This window comes from Odocoileus virginianus, chromosome 12 (genome assembly GCF_023699985.2).
Source record: "Odocoileus virginianus isolate 20LAN1187 ecotype Illinois chromosome 12, Ovbor_1.2, whole genome shotgun sequence".
Classification (NCBI taxonomy): domain Eukaryota; kingdom Metazoa; phylum Chordata; class Mammalia; order Artiodactyla; family Cervidae; genus Odocoileus; species Odocoileus virginianus.
This window is the reverse complement of record NC_069685.1, coordinates 60,197,403-60,219,501: the sequence shown is the minus strand read 5'-3', so window position 1 is coordinate 60,219,501 and position 22,099 is coordinate 60,197,403. Positions and strand designations below refer to the sequence as shown.

At 51.9% G+C, this 22,099-nt stretch overlaps 1 protein-coding gene across 2 annotated transcripts; it reads right to left on the bottom strand.

Moving 5' to 3' along the window:
- Window positions 1-2,418: 2,418 nt before the first annotated feature.
- Window positions 2,419-17,785, bottom strand: SELPLG (selectin P ligand). 2 transcript variants are annotated; one of them, XM_070475453.1, is made up of 3 exons: window positions 17,619-17,785; window positions 4,592-4,703; window positions 2,419-4,427 (listed from the first exon to the last, which is right to left on the bottom strand). In XM_070475453.1, exon 3 carries the CDS (start codon window positions 4,420-4,422, stop codon window positions 3,016-3,018), a length of 1,407 nt encoding a protein of 468 aa, XP_070331554.1. In that variant the 5' UTR covers window positions 4,423-4,427; window positions 4,592-4,703; window positions 17,619-17,785; the 3' UTR covers window positions 2,419-3,015. The 2 variants fall into 2 exon arrangements, with proteins under 2 accessions (XP_070331554.1, XP_020731711.2); XM_020876052.2 differs by lacking the exon at window positions 4,592-4,703 and having other exon boundaries at window positions 17,619-17,772.
- Window positions 17,786-22,099: the final 4,314 nt, after the last annotated feature.

The window sequence follows — 22,099 nt, the reverse complement described above, 5'->3', positions numbered from 1 at the left end:
ACGATCTTACTACATCCTACATCTACGCCATTGGCATTATTTACATTTTTTTCTATGCTCTAATTGGAGAAGGAAATGGTAACCCACTCCAGTACTCTTGCCTGGAAAATTCCATGGATGGAGGAGCATGGTAGGCTACAGAACATGGGGTCGCAGAGAGTCGGACACGACTGAGCAACTTCACTCACTCACTCATTCACTCACTGTACAAATGGTTGGTTGCTCAACATCAGTCATGGGAGTATTTACAGCAAAGAAATTGGCAAGCACTGCAAATAGTGCTTTGGGCCCCAAGCCACCAGTTGGTAAGTATATACCAGCACCCCACTGGGTTTGGAGCTCAGACCTGGCTCCATCCTTCCTTCATCCTCCGAGACTGGACCAAGCGAAGCGCCAGGCTGCCCCTGGCTCCACTAGCTGGTGGTGGGCGCCCCCTGGTGGCATCTTCAAGCATTCTCCATCTCCGCTGCTGACGAATCCTGCACCTTGAAGAGAGGGCGCAGGGAGGCGGTCCTCTTCCGGTAGAGACGGAAAACCGAACGTGGGGGAGCAGAGGCGCTCCCCGGGGTCCTTAGGGGAATCCGGAGACCTCTCCCCGCCCAGATGGATGGGGTAGCAAAGTCCCAGAGGAACTGCTCAAATGTCCCCCAAGTCCTCCAGCCTCTGGGGCCCCACCCCAGTGATGTGGAATCCACCGGCGGACTTTTCTGATCCCTGATAAAGGGGAAGTGAAATCCCTGTTGCTCTCTTAGGAGCCTGCCACCTCCAGGGTTGGCTGTCCCCGCCCGTGGCGGATACCCCGCGCCACCGGCGCCCCCAGCAGAGCAGCCTGGACCCACCGTCCGGTGTATCACAGGTGTTCTGGAGGTTCAAGGGCAGGGGGCAGGGGGGGCAGAACCAGGCAGTGCTTTTTGCGTTCCTCCTGCCTTTCCCCCAATCTCTCTCTCCGAGTTGCAGCCAACACCCCCCTTCCCCTGCCCCAATTCGACCTTTTCTTTGAATTCTTTCTCTGCAGGTTATGCCACGGTGTGGAGGGGGTCCTGAATTCCCAAAGAGGCCCTTGGAGGCATTTTTCTAGAAGAGAAAAAGTCCCCTGAGAGGAATGCTCTAGAAGGTAGAAGAGAGAGAGAGAGTGTGTGTGTTTCCTTCCCCGTGTGCATTAGTGAGCCGTTAGTGAAGTCGCTTTGTGTCCGACTCTGCGACCCTACGGACTGTAGCCTACCAGGCTCCTCCGTCCATGGAATTTTCCAGGCAAGAGTACTGGAGTGGGTTGCCATTTCCTTCTCCAGGGGATCTTCCCAACCCAGGGATCAAACCCAGGTCTCCCACATTGCAGGCAGACGCTTTACCAATGACTAAAAGGCGTTAGGAAGCAAAGATCAAAAGGCTGAAACCCGGCTCAGCCATGTCAGGAAGTAAACCACACCCTTCTCCTCTCTAAGCTTTTGGCGTCCTGACCTGACCCTCGGGGTCCACGTGGGTTTCAATGCTTAAATAGGGCCACTAGCTGTCCTAATCTGCTGGAGCTGAAAGCCTTGTAGCCCATTGATATAGGACTTTTGGTACTGAAACCAGGAAAGTCTCAGGACATCTGGTCACCCTACACTGAAGTCAGGGACAAGCTGACATAGAGCCTGACCCAGCCTGCTTCCTGTTTGTAAACAAAGTTTCAATAGAATTCAGCTAAACCCCTTCATCCATGACGCACAGTCAATCGCGGCCTTCATGCCAGGATGCCAGAGTTGAGAAAATGCGACAGAGACCATGTGGGCTGCCAAACCTAAGATATTTATTATCTTGCCCTTTAAGAAAGAGTTTACCGGGCCCCAGACTGTCTATGCTGGAGAAGGAAATGGCAACCCACTCCAGTATCCTTGCCTGGAGAATCCCATGGACAGAGGAGCCTGGCGGGCTACAGTCCAGGGGGTCGCAAAGTCGGATATGACTGAAGTGACTTCATTTCACTTCTTCAAACTCTGTAAGACAGCCAGTCAGTTGTAGGAAGGCCTTGTGGATTGCAGCCAGGCTCCCCCTGTGAGGAGGGGGCCACTGGGTGTTAAGGGGAGATGAGCCTCATGCAGAACAGAGACAGGTCAGGGTAGGCTTCTGGGGAGCATGGCATTGATGTTTGGAGAGGGTATCTGGCAGAGATTCGGGGTGCAGGGGACCAAATTCTGCAGGCTTGAACTGTGTCATGGGTGGGGCACCGGACAAAGTGGTTCCTGGGGCCAGCATTCTCTGCCCCTCGACAGCCTGAACCCCTGCCCCAGCGCCCAAGGATACACCGAGGTGCCCCCTGAAGTAACCCTAACAGCCTGTGCAGGGGGCTTCCTAAGGGGCCTGGGGCTGGGGCTGGGGCAACAGCTGAAGGACCCACTCCCCACCTGAAGGAGGCAGCTTGAAGCATTCATTCAGCAATCACTTGTTCACCAAAGATTTACTGAGCATCTGCGCCATCCTGGACCCTGAGCTGGGCCCTGGGAGACCTCTGTGAGCACCTCCATCAAGGCCCTGGGGGGAGGCGAGGGAGGGCAGGATGGGGTTAGTCTGTGGCGTTCCGCAGAGTCCCCTAAGGAATATGCCCAGCCCCCACAACTCAATGTGGGTTTCCTGATACCCCCAAATGAGGGGTGCGGGGAATGACAGGAAATGAACTAAGGAATCCAGTTCAGAGTGCCCCCTTCCTGTGCAGTGACCATAGCAACCAGAAGGGAACGTTAGCGGGCATGGCAGCAGGGAACTGACTCTGAGTCCTCCTGGGGAAGGGAGGCGTTAGAGGGAGCCTGGGACACACGGGGGCTGGGCAGGGAGCTGGAGGGGCTGTCTGCAGCCTCTCCTGGAGGTTCTGCTTGCCAGGCCTGCTTCAGTGCCCGGACCCCGGCTGCTCTCAGTCCTGTGGATGGCGGCCCGGGTCCCCGCCCAGAAGATTCCCGTCTCTAGGGGTATCCAAGGAAGCCCCACCCGCAGCTTAGAGCCTTGGCATGTGGGCATGGGCTGTGGCTCAGCAGCCAGGAGCTAAGGGAGGAAGCTGCGCAGGGTGAGGTCATCCCCTTCGCGGTTGCCCCCCGGCCCCGCCTTCCGGCCCTGGTTCTTGGCCTTGGGCAGGTCTCCGTTGGGCGTGGGAGCAGGCCCCTCGCCCCCCTCGGGCAGCAGAGACGAGATGCAGACCATCTCGCTGGGGGAGTAATCGCGCACGGGGTACAGGTGGTTCTTGCGGGAGAGGCGGATGGCCAGCACCACGGTGCACACGAGGAAGATGGTGGCCAGCAGGGCCAGGATGAGGATGGCCAGCAGACACTGCTTCACGGGGCCCGGGTCTGGCAGGCTCTCTGGGGGGGCCGGGGCCACAGAGCTCCAGGGGAAAAGGCTCTGACCTTTGTTCCCAGTGAAGGCCTCAGACCAGTCGCCAGCTGCCACAGTGGTGCCCTTGGGAGTATCAGAGGCCACAGGAAGGGCTGTGGTTAGGCCCCTTGTGGTAGCAGGTCTCGTGGGCAGGGCCTCCACAGTGGTTGGATCTGTGGGCAGGGCCAACATGGTAGTGGGCTCCCTGAAAGGGGCTGCTGTGGTGGCCGGTTCCGTGGACAGAGTCTCTATGACTTTGGGTTCCATGGACAGGGCCTCTGTGACTGCAGGTTCTGTGGACAGGGCCTCTGTGGCCGCGGGTTCCGTGGACAGGGCCTCTGTGGCCGCGGGTTCCGTGGACAGGGCCTCTGTGGCCGCGGGGTCCGTGGACAGGGCCTCTGTGGCCGCGGGGTCCGTGGACAGGGCCTCTGTGGCCGCGGGGTCCGTGGACAGGGACTTTGTGGCCACGGGTTCCATGGACAGGGCCTCTGTGGTTGCGGGTTCCGTGGACAGGGCCTCTGTGGCCGCGGGTTCCGTGGACAGGGGCTCTGTGGCCGCGGGGTCCGTGGGCAGGGACTTTGTGGCCACGGGACCCGTGGACAGGGCCTCTGTGGCTGTGCTGCCCGTGGACAGGGCCTCTGTGACTGCAGCCAACTCTGTGGATAGATCCTTCATTTGGGGAGGGATTTCAGTGACCAGTTCTCTGGTCAGAGGGACCAGTGTGACCAGTTCTGTGCTCAGGTTCTTGGTGGTTGCCCCGGTGGCACTCAGGACAGCAGAGTCCCTTGTGGATACCTCCAGAATGAATGACTCAGGTGTCGTAGGCCCTGCAGGCTCTCTCTGCCCCAGCGTTGCCACCATAGGCAGAAACTTGGGGGCCTCGGTGATACTGTCAAGCATTTCTGGAGGGTCCGTCTGTCCTACATAGTCATAGTCGGGATCATAGTCTTCCAGGTCTCCCCCATCACCACCTGGTGCTGGGTCTGGGGCCTCCACGGGTTCGTTCTTGCCGGTCTCCTGCAGCTGGAGGCTGCTGCCAGGGCCCAGCAGGACCACCAGCAGCAGGAGTTTCAGAGACATGGCACCTGGAGGGGGGACATGGACAATGGGATGTCAGCATAGCTGCACTCCCGGGCCCACCAAGCGCCCTTGACCGAGACCCTGAGCAGCCGCAGCTGGTAACACACCTGGTCTGGGGCATCCTCACCACCCAGCACATGCCTGGGGCACAGAAGCCATGACTACTTACCAGCACCACTGACTCCATCTGGGGGCGCTCTTCAACTCCCTTGACCCAGAGCACAGAAATGTATTAATAGTTTCCTCAGACCTCTCTGGTGGACCAGTGGTTAAGAATTCATCTGCCAGTGCAGGAGACATAGGTTCAATCCCTGGTCTGGGAAGATTCCACGTGCCACTGGGCACCTAAGCCTGCACAGCACACCCGCTGAACCTGTGCCCCAGAGCCCCGAGCGACAACTACAGAGCCCACGCTCCACATCTACGGAAGCCTGCGTGCCGCAGAGCATGTGCTCTACGACAGAAGCCGCCACGACGAGAAGCCTGTGCCCACAACCAGAGAGCAGGCCCCCATTGGCCAAAACTAGAGAAAGTCCATGTGCAGCCGCGAAGACCCAGTGCAGTGTGGACAAGACTGAGGTGTAGAAAGGTAACATTAGATCTTCTAGTTATATGAACTTCTGTATCACTTAACTTCTATTTCTGTACACATTTACAGTGTCTCATGAACACAGCAGTACCTGTGTACAATTCATCAGTAGATCAATGTACCTATCTTGTCCACCAGTGGGGTCCATGAGCAAGAGTTTGGTGACCACGGGACAGGATAAAGATGCTCGTTTGGCCCTCTGAGGCCTCTTGGAGTCTGATGCTGATTCCTCTCTCTGTATCCCTCTGTTCCAGGTTCCCTTATCTTGGCTCCCATCCCACACAACCCTGGCCTGTCCCTCAGATTCTCAGTCTTCTCATCCTTTCTCAGTGTGTTGGCTTGATCCAGTTCCCTTTGGCTAGGTCCTCGCTTACATGTTGGGGATGATAGCACCTACCCGTAGACTATTGTGAGGATAAAATGAGGTGATACCTCCAAAGCCCTTAGCATTTTGCTCCCATCTCCAGCTCCTGCAAATATCAGCTACTTTGGTTCTTTCAGTAAATCTATCCTGTAAGTCCTCAAGGGCCCAGAGCCATCTGCTGCTCTATCTGGGGCCAGGAGAAAAACTCAAATCTGTTGTGAACAGCCTGTCCTCAGTGAGCTGACAGTCATCTCATTTGCCTGAGGGTAGCAAAGGCGACTGTCTTCGTATCACCCCTCAGCCTCCCGACCAGGGAGCCAGAAAGGGCAGTGCCTCTCCCTTTGGCCATCCAATTGGTCTTTCTTCTTGGCCTTGTGAACACTCATGCCTCCTGGGTTTCTCTCTCTCCCCTTATTCTCCCCCTGGCAGTGGCTGGTATTTGTGGGATTCAAAATCTTGCAGCTGAGAATCCTGTGGTGACCAACAGCTGTGTTTTGGGGTGAGATTCCTCGATTCCCTGACATAGCACCCTTCAGCAATATGCAATCCAAGGTACTGTGGAAGGGGCCAGGTTGTGATCCCCAAGATGGGCTTTCCGCCCAACCCACCCCTGCACACAGAGGCAGCCCAGGGCAGAGGAGAGACCGCTGAGCTGCTGTGTAACCTGAGCAGATTGCTTCACCAAGTCTGAGCCTCAGTTTCCTCATCTGCAAGATGGGCGGCATTGTCTTAAAGAGGAGAACGGAATGAGATGCTGCAGGAAGGTCCCATGATGCTGGCACCCAGCAGGAGGCTACGGACAGAGGAGCAGAGGAGATGAGGGGTGCCTCTGACTCAGGAGGGTACAGAGGTGGCAACCTCCCTACCTCCCCACGTTAGGGAAGCTGCAAAGACCTGTGTGAGAGCAGAGACCTCCCTGCCTGTTCGGGATGCAGCAGGGAGCACTGGGAAAAGCCAGTATCTCCCTTCCTGGAAGTAAGCCGACCAGCTCATCCCAGAGTGGAGCAGAGCCTGGATAATCTCCAACACTTTTCCTTGTGTTTTTTTTTTCAGTTGGAGTATAGTTGACTTTACAATGTTGGGTTAGTTTAAGATATACAGCAACATGATTCCAGTATATATTTATTGACACCTCTATCTACTTTTTCAAACTATTTTCTCATTTATTCAATACCTTTCCTTGTACATCACGTAATTCAGAGCAGAGCGCAGTTGTTCATCATTTGTTGGATGACTATAACTCACTCACAGACCCTCTGCTTCCAGACTCAACCCAACCTCTCACATGTTAGTTAAAATTACGATGGTTTCTAAAATGCCAGTCTGATCTTATCTTAAAGTAATTTCTTAAACCAAATGATGATATTTGCACCAGACACATCTGGCTCTCACAGATATCCTCATTTTATTGAGGAGGGTTGAAGCTCAGAGAGGTAGAGAGACTTGCCCAAAGACACACAGCTGCCAAGTCGCGGAGACAAGATTTGAAGCTAGCAAGAACTCAGGAAGGCTTTGTGGAGAGACCTAACCTAGCTGAGAGGACAGAAGGAGCAAAGGCTTGGAACACAGCTTAGCTTGGTGGGTTTGTGCCTACCACTGGGGACCCACTGAGGAGAGGGAGGGCAAAGAAAGAATCAGGAGGAATCTGGTTCTGATTCAAGGCCGTAACACCCAGAAAGGTCGGTGCTGTCTGTACTGGGTGCTATGCAGGGCACGAGATTGAGAGCACAGATTTTGAGGTCCAACAAAACGATGTTCAAGTCTCAGCTCTGTCCCTTACAAGTGAAATCACCTTGACTCAGATCTTTGCCTTTCTGAGGCTCAGTTTCATCACCTGTAAAATGGGAACAACAAATGTCACCCATCTCATAGGGCTGTGGGGAGAATGCAATGAGAGAATGAATTCAAAAATGCCAGCTCACAGCTCGTGCTAAATAAGGGTGTCATACAAATGTGCACACACACACACATTCTTTGCCTCTGAATTTGCCTTTGGGAGGCAGACATTCTTTGCACCTCGGGAAAGAGTACATGGCCTAATCTTGGCCCCACTTTCGTGACGGCAGGGGACTTTAGGAAGAGGCCCTATTTAGGACATATTGCATAACTATGAGCTTGGGCACTGCCCCCACTTGGGTAGTTCTCGGTTCCTGGAAGGCCGAGCTCTCAGCCACTTCCTGGAAGCAGAAAGGGAGAAACAAACACAGAAGACCCAGCCCACCAGCCCCTGGGTCAGGGAGGTACCTGGGTGAGTCGGGGAGGATGGGAGGTACCGTGGAAGGGGCCAGGTTGTGGTCCCCAAGGTGGGCTCTCCCCCTGCACCCGCCCCTGCACACAGAGGCAGCCTGGGGTGGGAGAGAGACCGCTGAGCTGCTGTGTAACCTGAGCAGATTGCTTCACCAAGTCTGAGCCTCAGTTTCCTCATCTGTAAGATGGGCGGCATTGTCTCAAAGAGGAGAACGGAATGAGACGCTGCAGGAGGGTCCCTTGATGCTGGCATCCAGCAGGAGGCTATGGACAGAGGAGCAGAGGAGATGGGGAAGCCTCTTGACTCAGGGAGGGTACAGAGGTGGCGACCTCCCTACCTCCCCACGCTAGGGAAGCTGCAAAGACCTGTGTGAGAGCAGAGACCTCCCTGCCTGATCGGGATGCAACAGGGAGCACTGGGAAAAGCCAGTATCTCCCTGCCTGGGCCTAAGCTGACCGTCTCATCCCAAATGTTCCCAGCGTTAGCACTGACCATCCCTCGTCCCCATCTGTCTCAGGCAATCCAGGACCCTGGGGCCTGCCACACTGTGAGCTTCAAGGGGAAGTTTACTGGGGACACAGCAGCCTGCAACCAGGCTGCCGCTGGGTAGGCCTCACCCATATGACTGAAACCCACACGGTTTCCAGAGGCTCTGTGACTCAAAGAGCCTCACAGGTAACAAGGAGAGGAGCAGAGTGTAAGCACCATCTATGGCAGGCAGGATAATGACTTTCATCTTTGCTAGGACACGTGTATTGTACCCTAATGAAAACAACGTGGTATAAACCCCCCACTCTGGATGGGTCATTTCACTACCTCATCATCTGGGGTGCTCGTTCGTCTTCCCCCCAGCGCTGGCCACTCTGGTTCCTGTTACACAGACTAGGGAAGCAAGGCTGAGGGCAGTGAAGCCATTTCCTTCAGCCCCCACCTTTTGCCTCTTCTCTCCTCTGATGGCAAGAAAACAGTCACTTACCACCAGAGAGGGGTGGGCGAGGCACAGAGAGAGGGGCAGAGAGATGCCACATCCTATTTGTCTTGTCGCTTGCCCGACGGAGGCAGTTAGACGCTGCCCGTTTCCTTCCACCCTAAACTGGGGTACTTCTGCCTGAGCCCCACTAAGGCAGTGTAGACTAGCGAGCTGCCAGGAGGCACCTCCACCCCTCCCAAGCTCTGCACAGCTGCCCTGGACCACTCAGGAAAGACGTTCATGGGACTCAAAAAGTTTGGGACCTCCCATCTGGAATCCTGAATCCCAGCATTAAAAAGCTTGAAATCTGAGGATCCGAAAGATGGAACATCTCAGGGTGTGGGTTGAGCAGCCTCAAGAGAGAGGATCCAGTGGAGGCCCAGGCGTCCCCCTCTGCCAGATCCAAGCTCAGGTCTGAGTCCTGCTGGACTGGACATGTGACCAGGCAGGACCCTGTGGGGCCTTCCTAGGACAGACCCCGCCCGCATATCCTTTGCTTTAGCTCCTCCCTGAAGTACCTAGATAACAGTATCTGCTGCACATTTCCTGAGCTGTTTTACAGATGCCAACCTTTCCCCTACCAGGTGGATGAACACGTAGCCCCCAGACCTGGCACCTGAGGACTGATGATGTTAACCCTTGTGATGCTGCCCTGTTACCTAACCATCAACCAATCAGAACTGTCCAATGCTCCTCCTTCCCCCATCTGGCCTTTAAAAATGCTTTGTAGGACTTCTTCCGTGGTCCAGTGGTTAAGACCTCCTTTCAAAGCAGGGGCTGTTGGTTCGATCCTTGGAGAGCTAAGATCCCACATGCCTTGCAGCCAAAAAAATAAAAAAATAGAAACAGAAGCATACATTGTAACAAGTTCAATAAAGACTTTAAATATGGTCCACATCAAAAAAGATCTTTCACAAAAAAATGCTTTGCAAAGGCTCATAGGGGAGTTCTAGCTTTCTGAGCCCTAGCTGTCCTAGACTCCTTATCTGTTACCCTGCAATAAACAGCCTTTTCCTCCCCCACAACATGGTGTCAGGAAATTGGCTTGACTGCACACAAGTGAGCGGACCCCGGTTTTGGTAACAGATAGCCTCTGGCCCCGCTCAGGATCAAATCCAGCATCAAACCAGATCCAGTCCCACCTCTGTCATGTACAAGCTGTGTGACCTTGGGCAACTGAACCCACGTCTCTGAGCCATGAGTTCCTTATCTGGAATACAAGATTCCAGTAGCGCCTATGCTTTGTGGGGTTGTTATGGGTTGAAGTGAGCTGGTCTGGGTTGAACACTTAGTACCTGATAGGCGCTCACTAAAGGCCAGCTGTTGTCACTGTCATTCTGCATGACATAAGGTCATACCCCTGAAAAACCTGCAACCCTGGGGCAGCTGTGACACACTTCAGACCTTGTTAATCAGAGAGAGCCAGGGCCAGGAGCCCCAGAAGCCTGGGTACCATACACAGCCTTAGTCTCCTGTGGCTTCTGAATCACATGTGTCTAGTGTAGACAATGCCCTGGGTACTGTTCTAAGAGCTGTGCATGAATTACTAGCTGACTCGGGCCCCACAACCTCCTCATGTTAACTCCGTGTGAAATATGGGGAAACTGAGGCTCACTTGGTGCTTAGCACCACATGGCCAGTAAGAGAAGGAGCAGGATTTTGAACCTGGGTGGTCTTGCTCCAGAGCCCACCTCATAGTCACAGCTCCGTACCACCTATGAACCAGGCCTGGAAATTCTCCAGAGCCAGAATAAATGCTGCTTCCTCCAAGAAGCCCTCCCAGATTGCCCAGGCATGATTAATCCAGTTGCTTAAACCTTTTTAAAAAATGCTTGTTTACTTTCAAAACATTCATTCCCATCAGCCCATAAACGCTAAATAGGAACCAGAGACCCTTATGACTCCTGCTACATGCCCAGGGCTTAGCAGACAGACAGGTGCTTGGTAAGCACTGTGATATTGGTCCATTGGAGTGCAGGCAGCATGGCCGGCCACCTCCATCAGACTGCAAGTCTCCAGTGGATGCCCAGTCCCCACAGGCCTGGCATCCTGGGGGCTCATTAAAGGCATGTTGCAGGAGTGGACACCACAGTGAGGCCCGGCAACAGGCTCACAACTGCACAGGACGTGCCGTCTGCAGGCTTTCGGCCTCACATTTGTCATCCTGCACTTCCCAACCTTTTCTTATCAATGACCCCAGTCCCATCAAGGAGCCTTTCCAGACATTACGCACGTGCTCAGTTGCTTCAGCTGTGTAGGACTCTCTGCGACCCCATGGACCATAGTCCGCTAGGCTCCTCTGCCCATGGAGTTCTCCAGGTGAGAATACTGGAGTGGGTAGCAGGGCTTCCTTGGTGGCTCAGACTGTAAAGAATCTGCCTGCAATGCAGCAGACCCGGATTCAATCCCTGGGTCAGGAAGATCCCCTGGAGAATTCCATGGACAGAGGAGCTTGGTCGGTTACAGTCCATGGGGTCACAAAGAGTACGATGCGACTGAGCGACTAACACTTTCATTTTTTTTCATAGCTGTTGAATGGTATGTGGACCTTTACAGGCACACAAACCATAGTGACATCTAAGGGTTTTTTTTTGCCTTCCTCTCATCCTCCAAAAAACCCAACTCTTGGAACTTCCCCAGTGGTTTTAGTGGTGAGGACTCCAACCCAATGCAAGCAGCATGGGTTCAATCCTTGTTGGGAAACTAAGATCCCACAAGCCCCTCCAGTGTGGACAAAAAATGGACAAAAAAAAACCCCAAAATCACTCAAGTCTCAAGTGTCGTACCCAAATTTGCTGGTCTGGTAACAGAGGAGGTGAGGTCCTTCCACAAATGAAGTCACTGAGACCTACATTTGGTTTTAGCTTAAGAACTGACAATTTTCAGAGGGTATCTGTAGACAGACAGACAGACCAGCACACGGACACACATACACACCAGCCATTCTGTAACAGAAGAACAAGCCTGACTCCATCTTGTGTGCCTTTAATAGATGGGGAATGTTTCCAAAAAGAGTCTTCTGGGGGTGCATTTTGGGTAAGTGAGTGGTCTGATTATAGCCATGAACCCATGACTAAGAGGAAGAGGACATTTTATTGTAATGATGCAGGACCACAGTACCAGTTAGGATCTGAGAAACCCTGGCCTTTGAATGGCTCTCTAAATTATAATACAATAGTGAAATTGGAGCCATTCTGTGAAGAAGTGGGGAAGAATGATAAAATCCCCTCTATGCAAGCAATTACATCAGGACGAGAAAAGTCCTACAGTTGTTGCCTTATACAGGCTTTTCAAAGGCTTGAAAAGAAGCCCGAGGGAAAACCTGTCACACAGGAAGGAAAGGAAAGGATTGAGATTGAAGCCACGTTGCTCTAGACTTTATGTGCTCCTCTGGCCGAGCGGGCTGTCCCAGCCACTCCAGCCACTATCCCAACATATCCACTCCTCCCACTGCCTCCTGTTCTTCTTGCTCCAGCCCCACTTCCCAACACCAGGGCTCAGGAAGTGATTGGACTGGTTCCCTCTCCTTAGGGGGATCAGTTAGCTTCCTGGGCACTGGAACCTGATCTGGTGTCACTCTCCAAGACCCAACATGGCACCCAGTTTGGACTGGGAGCCATTCCCAGAGCAGGGCAATTACCCCATAGAAGGCATAAGCGGAAAAGGCCAGGTGGCTGGGTTTCTATGGAAGCACAGACCCTTCTCAACCTTGGATTTGTTTAATTGAACAGCCCTCCATATAGGGAGGATCCTTTCCGAATGACAGAGTTGTTTTGCTACCCATCAACCAACCTTCTTGAACAGACATACACAGTCTTCTCAATATGATCTTCATAGGAGATGAAAGGAGAATGGTCACCGATCAGGCCAGGGAAGAAGCATACCAGCTCTACCTAATGGACCCAAGTGGTACACCCAAAGCCCACTTGGCAGCACCCACAGCTGAACCAAACTGGGAGCCTTAGTGGGGGAGCAATGTCCATTCTTGCTTGTTTTTGGCCATGCCGCACAGCATGTGGATCTTTGTTCCCCAACCAGAGATCAAACCCAGAGCCACAGAAGCGAATCACTGAATCCTAGCCACTGAACCCCCAAGGAATCCCCGATGCCCTTATTAGAGCACTACCGTACGTGCATCTTGGCAGGGCTTCAAGAAGGGGTCCCAAAACTAGAGTTTGGAAAAGTTCAAGAGATTCAGCACAAATCAAAGGAAGACCCCTCTAAATTTCGGGGAAGAATTTATCAGACTTTATAAAGATGCAGATCCTGAGGGCCCTGAAAATACTAGAAAGGTAAATGCAAACTTTATGGGGCAAACTGCCCCAGGTATCAGGAGAAAGTTATAAAAATTAGGCAGTGCGTTTAGAATGAATCCTTCTCAGTTGGTAGACATTGCTTTTGAGGTATTCAAAAGTAGAGGACACAGATGAAAGAAGACCAAGGGGAAATGCTATTTTTCTAACGGCTCTGTTGGATTCCTGGAAGACAGGAGGCTCTAAGAAAGGTAAGCCAGCACTTCGTACGAAATAATGGACTTATTGTAAAGAGAAAGCACACTGGGGAAGAGAATGCCTGAAATGAAAGAAAAAGAGGGCTGAAGACATGGAAGCAAGCTAAATGTTCATTGACAAATGAATGGATAAAGAAGATGTGCTGTGCACATGTGTATATATGCATACACACATAAAAGGGAATGCATTTGAGTCAGTTCTAATGAGGTGGATGAACCTAGAACCTATTATACAGAGTGCAGTGAGTCAGAAAGAGAAAGATAGATACCATATTCTAACACATATATACGGAATCTAGAAAAATGGCATGGAAGAATTTATTTACAGGGCAGAAATGGAGAAACAGACATAGAGAACAGACTTAAGGACATGGGGAGGGGGAGGAGAGGGTGAGATGTATGGAGGGTAACATGGAAACCTACATTACCATTTGTAAAATAGATAGCCAACGGGAATCTGCCGTGTGGCTCAGGAAACTCAAACAGGGGCTCTGTATCAACCTAGAGGGGTTGGATGGGGCGGGAGATGGGAGGGAGCTTCAAAAGGGAGGGGATATACGTATACCTATGGCTGATTCATGTTGAGGTTTGACAGAAAACAGCAAAATTCTGTAAAGCAATTATCCTTCAATAAAAATAAATTACTTTAAAAAAAAGATGTGGTGTGTACATGTCTATGTATACATACACACATACACAATGGAATACCACTCAGCCATTAAAAAAGAACAAAATAATGCCAGTTGTAACAATATGCATGAACCTAGAGATTATCATACTAAGTGAAGTAAGCTATATAGAGAAAGAAAAATATATCATTTATTTGTGGAATCTCAAAAAAAGATACAAAATAACCTTTTTATAAAACAGAAATAGACCCACGGATATAGAAAACAAATCTATGGTTACTAAAGAGGAAGGGGGTTGGGGAGGAATAAGAATATGCAATTAACATTTATATACACTGCTATATATAAAATAAACAACAAGAAACTACTGTATAGTACAGAGAACTATACTCAGTATTTTGTAATAACCTATACGGGAAAAGAATCTGAAAAAGGATATAGACAAATATATGTATAACTGGATCACTGTATTATATACTTGAAAATAACACAACATTGTAAACCAACTATACTTCAATTAAAAAAATTTTTTTAAAGGAGGGCTAGAAATGGGTAGGAAAGGATAGGAGTGGGGCCTATCAGATGGTAGAGAGGGAAGAATATTCAGATGATGAATGAAGAGGCCTGGGGCTCCTCTGGATTTACAACACTCAATTCAAATATCCCCATAGGAGCCCTGGGTAAAATTGACAGTGAATAGCAAACTGGTTGATTTTCTGGTAGACACAGGGGAAGCAAACTCCATGCTAAACCCTCAGTTCAGTCTTTGAAAAGACCCCGATGCTGAGAAAGATTGAAGGCGGGAGGAGAAGGGACGACAGAGGATGAGATGGTGGGATGGCATCACCGACTCAATGGACATGAGTTTGAGTTAAACTCTGGGAGCTGGTGATGGACAGGGAAGCCTGGTGTGCTGCAGTCCGTGGGGTCGCAAAGAGTCGGACACGACTGAGCGACTGAACTGAATTGAAACCCTCAGTTAGCACAGAGAACCTCCCAGCCTACCCCAGTTACTGGGGTGTCAGGGGAAGTACAGAGGTGATCATTTTCACAACCACTGGAATGCCAACTAGGAAATCTGATATTAAAATATAGTTTCTTGTACATGTATGAATTCCCTATCCTCATCCTGGGCCGAGATCACCTCTGTAAACTAAATGTTCAAGTGACTTTTTCGATAGGACCACTAGATATCAGAGTCCCACCAAAACATGCTTTGAAACCTACAGAGGGCTCTCCTAGAAAACTCAGAAAAATGGACAGAACTTAGATGATCTCCCTGAGGTCTACAGAAAGATAAGACCAGAAGTATGGGCCAATGGCATCCCAAGAAAGGCAAATTATCCCCCAATCTGTATTGCCTAACACCAGAGTGACAACGTGCTTGCTTTTACCTACATATATAAGCCAACAAGTATCATATTGATTGGAAACTATTCACGTACCTGGGGATAAGGCCTTGACAGTTGCCCTGCAACGGATTAGAGTGGCTCCCAGAAGCAAGCTTAAATTAAGCCCTTTTGAAATATTGGATTCCTGGTGTCTGCCTGACCAGGAGAATCTGTAGCCAATAGGTCCACAGACTCGGCCTTGCAATCCATTAGATCTTAAGTTGCTGTTTCAAGTAAGCCTCGTACCATATAAGTAATGAGGACTTCACTCTCATTTCACTGGTACTTGTTGGAAAGGAAATGCTTTAATCAAGTCCTGTCCAAGCAGAGCTTGGTGCCCTCAACTGCTAGAGTTTATATATATGTAAAGTGGAATTATATACACACACACACGTGTGTGTGTGTTCAAGTGCTCATCTAAGTGTGCATACATGCTCACTCAGTGGTGTCCAACTCTCTGTGACCCTATGGACTGTAACCTGCCAGGTTCCTCTGTCCATGGGATTGTCCAAGTGAGAGAACTGGAGTAGGCTGCCATTTCCTCCTCCAAGGGATCTTCCCGACCCAGAAATCAAACCCACGTCTCCTTCAGGCTCTGTGCTGGCAGGCTGAGCCGCCTGGGAAGTCTGCTTGTATAAGTGTGGCAGAACTGTAAAAAGACGGGGCAGTGTCCTCATAATGCAAACTGCTTCTGCTCAACGAACTGGGAATACTTTCAAGTTGATAGATTCCATTCCACCCTCACCCCTTCCTTGCCCCTGTTCAGCAGGAAGTAGCCAGAGTGATCATTTACCCGACCCGGCCCCAGTCCGCACCCTTCCCCCACCCTCCCCACCCCCACCACTGCCAACATTGTGGAATGGATGTTGACAGTGGGGAACTGTAACAGAGAAGAACAAACCTGACTCTGTGTTAGATCTATTCCTTTAGATCTAACCTCTGTATTTTGTTGCCTCTGGTTAGGCCTTCTGGCTCTGCACTTTTGTAAAGAAAAAAAAGTGTCACCTATAGCCAGAAATACACAGAATACTGTGTCTCAAGCTCCGCCTCCCAGACTTGACCTTTAAAGGTATAACACTTTTCCATTCATACAGAGATTAAACAGGTGCTGAACAGAAAATAATTGTCTTGTTAGAAGTTTACAGGAACACCGTGACCAGAACTACTGTGGACACCGGCAAGAACAAAGGATTCCAACTCCAAGAAGTTTGCATCAACCAGCCACCCCACCCCTCCCCTTTGAGTACAAAAGAAGCCTGGGTCCTAACTCAGGCAAGACGGTTCTTTGGGACACCAGTGGGCCATCTTCTCAGTCAACTGGCTTTCCGGATAAGGTTGCTCTTGCTCGTGCCAACGCCTTGTCTCTCCATGGAGTGTCCTGTCCTGCAGTGAGCAGCACAAGCAGTAACAACTATTTCCTTCTAGCCAGGGGCCACCCCCACCGTCTGCCTGCCCCGCTCAGCAAAAGGAGGCCGAGAGACCAGAACCTGGGACCTCCGTGGGCTCCACGAGGGTCCGGTGACCAGATGGGGCCACCACAAGTGCAAGCCTGGCCACCTCCCAGCCGTGCCACCGTGGGCAGCTGCCCCACCCCTCTGGGCCTTGGTTTCTTCATCTGTTAAAAGGGGGCACAGAGTTCTCAGGTGACTCCCTGACCCCTCTGAAGGCTGAGGCTCCCAGGCAGTGCTCACCCTGCAGCCCAGCCCATTCTGCTCAGTTTCAGCCTCCCCCATCTGCCGGCCAAGCCCTGTGACCAGCGACCGGCGGTGCAGGGTGTGGCCTGCCTGAGGCAAGGGGAGCCACATTTCAAGAAAAAAAGAATTCCAGGCAGCCGGAGCCTACCCACCCTGACCCTCTCCTTGTCTCCGTGTCTGTGAGTGTACAGGGGAACACTGCTTGAGCCACCAGCCCCCCACCATCCCTATATGCCCCCTAAAGCACTCCAGACACAAAACGGGAATATTCTCATCATTACTCTGACTTTCTCTTTTGCTAGCAGTAGTTTCTTCATTCTAACATTTTAATAATTTGCTGTGCACACGCATCCCTTCCTCGGTCCTATAAAAATGTGAAGAACACAGGTTTGAAAAATGCTATTTTAAATGGATCCACAGCCTGAGCAAATGCCTTCTCTGGGCCTTGGTTTCCCACCCATGAAGGGGTAGGATGATTTTTAGGGAAACATTCCTGATTTCTCCATTAAAAAAAAAAAATTCACAGTAACCCCCAAGCCGGCAGCTGCTGGCAGCTGTGGGAAGGGACGGATGGAAGTTGAGGTGGGTAGGACCCAGAAGAGACAGCAGAATAAAGCTATGAACTCTAGGCACACCTCAATCCCGAGTGCCCAGACTGCTAGGACGCCTTTTGCAGGGACTGCAGCTCAGGCCCTGCCCGGGACTGGCCCCCAGCCTGCCCTTGTCTGTCAGGCAGGCCTGCTGGCCCCTGGGGACTCCACCACCCAGCCACTCCCCGTGGTTTTGCAAGCTGGCACCTACCGTGCTCAGCAGACCATGGGACAGCCGCCTCGTGGGCCCAGGAGAAGTGGTTCCTCTGCTTCAGCGACGAGGACCCAGCCTGTGCTGCCAAGCCCGGCCGTGGCACCCCTGCCGTGGTCTCGGATCGCGCCAACCCCCAACGGCCGTGTGTAAAAGAAGGAAGCGAGAGTGTGGTTACTCAAAGCCACGTGACAGCCCACACCCCCTTGTTTGTGACAGCTTCAGGGACGCTGATCAAGCCTGGTGGGGAGTGGGAGACAGGGCCCCTCGGAGTCTGAGGTCACTCTCGGGTTCCTGTAACCATGAAAACACCTAGAACCACGGGGGAACTTGTGGCGGAGGTAGTTGGGAGGAGGCTACAGTTGAGAAAGGCCACAGTATTACTCCATGGGGATGGAGGGTGGGGGTGAGAAGGCACCCCACCCTGGAAGGGAGGGATTGACCAGATGCAAAGGGGGATGGTTCTCGATTCTTGGCCGAGAAAAGAATTGGGGGTGGGGGAAGATTCAAATCACAGATCTTCTTGAGCTTTGCAAATCAAATGCAGCCATTCTTTGGAGATCCAAGAATCTCTCAAAGGTGCCCAAGGGGTCCTTTTAGCTGCAATCAGGAACCTCTCTGGGGAGACAGACTGCAAAATTCACGAGGGCAGGTTCTGCCTATTTTATTTCTCTTTCCTGTTTTGGTTCTTTAGCCAACTCTGACACCCCATCATCTTTGCTCTGAGACCCTAAGGCAAGTAACTCTGGGCTCTGGCCTTCTTGTGGCTGTTCATCTGATGAGGAAGCCAGCAAGTAAACAAGTAAACAGGTCACTAGGACAGAGTGGTGTGGTCATGCCAGGGAGGGGCCCCAAACCTACCCTGGGCAGGGGAGGGAGATGACACAAGGCTCTTCCAAGGAGAAGTGACTACTGAGATGACAAGTAGCCGAAGGAGAAGGCAACATCCCAAGGAGAGTGTAGAGCTTCAACCCAGGCTGGGGGGCCTGAGAATGCACAGACTCTCAAGGAAGGCAAGGGACAGGGAGGGCTGCCTTCCAGGGCCTGGCCAGGGAGAGCCCTTGTGTTAATACAAGGTGGGGCTCGGGACATATGCTCAGAGAGGACCACACATCCTGGCTTGTTGTCTTAAACTGAAAATCAGAGCCCCCCTGGGTGTTCACATGACAGAACCTTGATGGCTTTAGGAAGCTACAGCCGGAAGGGGACCCAAACACACTCAGTCTGTACAGGCAGGGAACCTGAAGCCCCCAAAGAGGAAGGGAGAAACTCAGAGATTCTTGCTCCTCCCCAGCAGGTGTGGGAACAGCCAGCCCTCATGGGCAGGGGCTGAGAAACTCTGAACACCTTACCCAGGGGAAGAAGGCCATGCCCCGATCATAAGCATCTCAGATATTAATACATCTCTTCGGGCCCGGGTTCACAAGCCCATTGGAGGTGGGACAGGCCCTCTGCTAGGCTCCGCCCCAGATGTCCACCTCAAATCCCAGGTCATCCCAAACCAGAGCCCATCACCTGGCCCCACAAGTGTGAAGTCAATGACGAGTTCCTCAAGACGCAGAGGTCAAGGGAACAGCACTAGCCAGGAGTCAGAGATCTATGTGACCCCAGTGTGCCTTTCCCCATCCAGGTCCTGGTGCTTGATCCATAAAACAGGAAGCCCTCCAAAGATGGAAGTTTGTCCAAGAACTAGGGGCGGATGCTAATGGCCAAGTCAGAGAGACAGGAGGATGGCTCTGATGGGAACGAACAATGGGACAATTGCCCACCAGTGGGGTGGACAGGGGAGCAGCCCTGACTTTGCAGCAGGAAAGACCCTGTGAGAATCTGGCTCTAGAATGACAGTCTACACAGAGGGTGATCAACGCTGCAGGCCTGCTGGAACTAAAGGAGCTCCTGGGATGTGGGACTTTTAGTGTTAAAACTGAATCAGTTCCAGGCAAACTGGGATAAGTTGATCATCCTAGAGCAGGGAGCAGCCTCTCCCAAGCCACAGGGCCAGGGGACCTGGTCATTTGTTCGATTATGAATGGGGTGCCAGAGGCTGTTGGCCCCACCTGCAGAATTGGGGTGGGGGTACTGGCTAGGGAGTCCACAGCAGGCAGAGGCAGGGCCCCACGTCCCCCAGACACCTCCTTTCCTCCCTGGCACCTGTGCAGCTTCAAGCTGCTTCTCAGAAGATTCTGGCACAGCTGAAAGGAAAGTTAGTTCTTCAACAGGCTGGCCCCAGGCCCTTACGCCCCTGTGAGCTTTGAAAAACCATCCAGGAGCAGTGACCCAGAGGGGACCACTCCCAAGACCAGGGGCCTGGCAGCTGACCTTTTACAAGCTGAGTGACCTAGGCAAGTCCCTTCTCTGGAGCCTCAGTTTCCTCTCCTGCAAAGTCTTAAAATACAGAAGTTTAACATTACCTTGGCTTCTGCTAAGCACCAGAGGCTGTGCATCTATCTGCTTGTAGGCTCACAGCAGCCTTTGGAGCTTAGGATGTAGAGGCTCAGAGTGAAGTTGTGCCTTGTTCAAGGTCACACAGAGTCAGTGGCAGAGTCCAGGAAGCCAGAAAAAAGCCCCCAGTCTACACCCCTGGCTCATGTTTGTGCTGGGGTGTAAGGCAGGAATTGCAATCAGCAAAGCCACTGAGTGTTAATTTCCTCTGTCAGAGTTCAGGGGTGAGCTAGACTGGGAACCGAGGGCCATTTAGGGGTCTTCTGGGGAAAATATGTCCCTGAACATTAATTAAAGCCTGGAGCAGCCTCGCCTTAAAGTGAATGGTGTGGCTCCTTGGGCCCCCAGCTGGACAACTAAGGATTTGCTATCCAAACAGCCCGCGACCTTCTTACACTCGGACATTCCTAAATACTCATCTGGGGGCTAAATGTGGTCATGCTGCTGCTGGCTGATGGGTCAGCGTCACACAGTGGGCGCCAAGTCCCAGCAGCCTCGCCGCCACCTGTACACCTCTGCTTGTGGGAAGGACTATCGTATGGTTACATTTGGTTCCTTAGTTGTTTCTGGGTGGGGACTGGGGTGGGGAACACTGTTCTTATGAAACAATACCATAGAGACAAAGAGAGGAAGCATTAGGTGGCCAAAGTCAGCAGAATTTAGCCTCAACCTGGAATTTACCGGACATAAGCTGGTCAATGATTGAGGAAAATGAGAAAATAAAACAGACAGACAAAACTTGTGGAATTCTGGAAATATGTGGAGAAGCAGGGACTGTATCTGAAAGGCCAGGAGTAGCGGAGATCTGATCATCTTTGCAATTTGCTGGGGACTTGCTGGGGCCCCTCCCCCACAAGATGTCCATTTCCTGCGTGATCCTACGTCCATTTCCCTAAAAATGGAGGAAACTGCAGGAAAATGGGGGTGGTGTCTCATAGAGTCAGGCCTGCCTGCCTAAGTGGCCACTGCGCCACTGAGGAATCTGGGGATCAGGCAAGGGCCCAGGGGATTGGAGCCCAGGCAGACCAGATAGCAAAGCCTCTGGCTTCCTCTCAGACAAAGAGGAATTCTGGCTTCCCAGGTGGCACTAGTGGCAAAGAACCTGCCTGCCAATGCAGGGGACATTAAGAGATGCAGGTTCAATCCCTGGGTTGGGAAGATTCCCTGGAATAGGAAATGGCAACCCACTCCAGTATTCTTGCCTGGAGAAGCCCATGGGCGGAGGGGCCTGGCGGGCTACAGTCCACAGGGTCGCAGAGAGTCAGACACGGCTGAGTGAGCGAGCATGGTACAGCTGGAGACGCAGCAGTTTTCAAATTTACCTGCTGTGGGACCCTTGGTTCAAGTGAAAACAAAGGTCTCCTAAAATAGAGAACAGAGATATTGTAATAAAAGGTCCTGCCCTGGAGAGGCAGAAGGGACTACACCCAAATGCTTGCCCTTCCCTTCCCGTTCCCCCAACACCCTCGTGGACACAAGCGATGGTTCACAGAATGCCATTTGCTGATTTGAATGGCTGAAGTGGAAAATGGCCACCTTAAGGCCCACCAGAGCCAGGACGTCATTCTGTTAGGGGAAACACTGAAACTGCCCACCCTGGCCAGGCCCGATAGTAACCACTTGCATGAGTTATCTTACAACAGGAAGTTCTGGTAACGAACTCAGAACTACCAAGTCACCACCAGTGAGAATGCAGGAAAGGTGAAGAGGAGAGAGGAGACACCAGTCCATATTTCCGATGAACCTCCCAGCATCCTTGCTGGAATCCATCTTGGCCTCTTGGTCCACACCAAGAAGGACCACATCTTGGTAGTCCTTCTGCCACCAAGAAGGACCCTGAGTCAAAATGATTGGCCAGAGACAACCCGGAAACTAACCCCATCACCATAAAACCTGAGACTGTCAGCTACCTAGCAGAGTTCTGGGTCCCCCACCCAGGGAACTGGAACCCCTTCCCAATAGTCTCTTGCTTCATCAGCACCTGTGTCTCCTAGGACAATTCACTACTCAGTGCTAGACAAGAGCTGACCCTTAGGCCC

What these genes read in the sequence shown, in the direction of transcription:
- SELPLG (XM_070475453.1), bottom strand. Translation starts at nt 4,422, where the DNA reads ATGTCTCTGAAACTCCTGCTGCTGGTGGTCCTGCTGGGCCCTGGCAGC.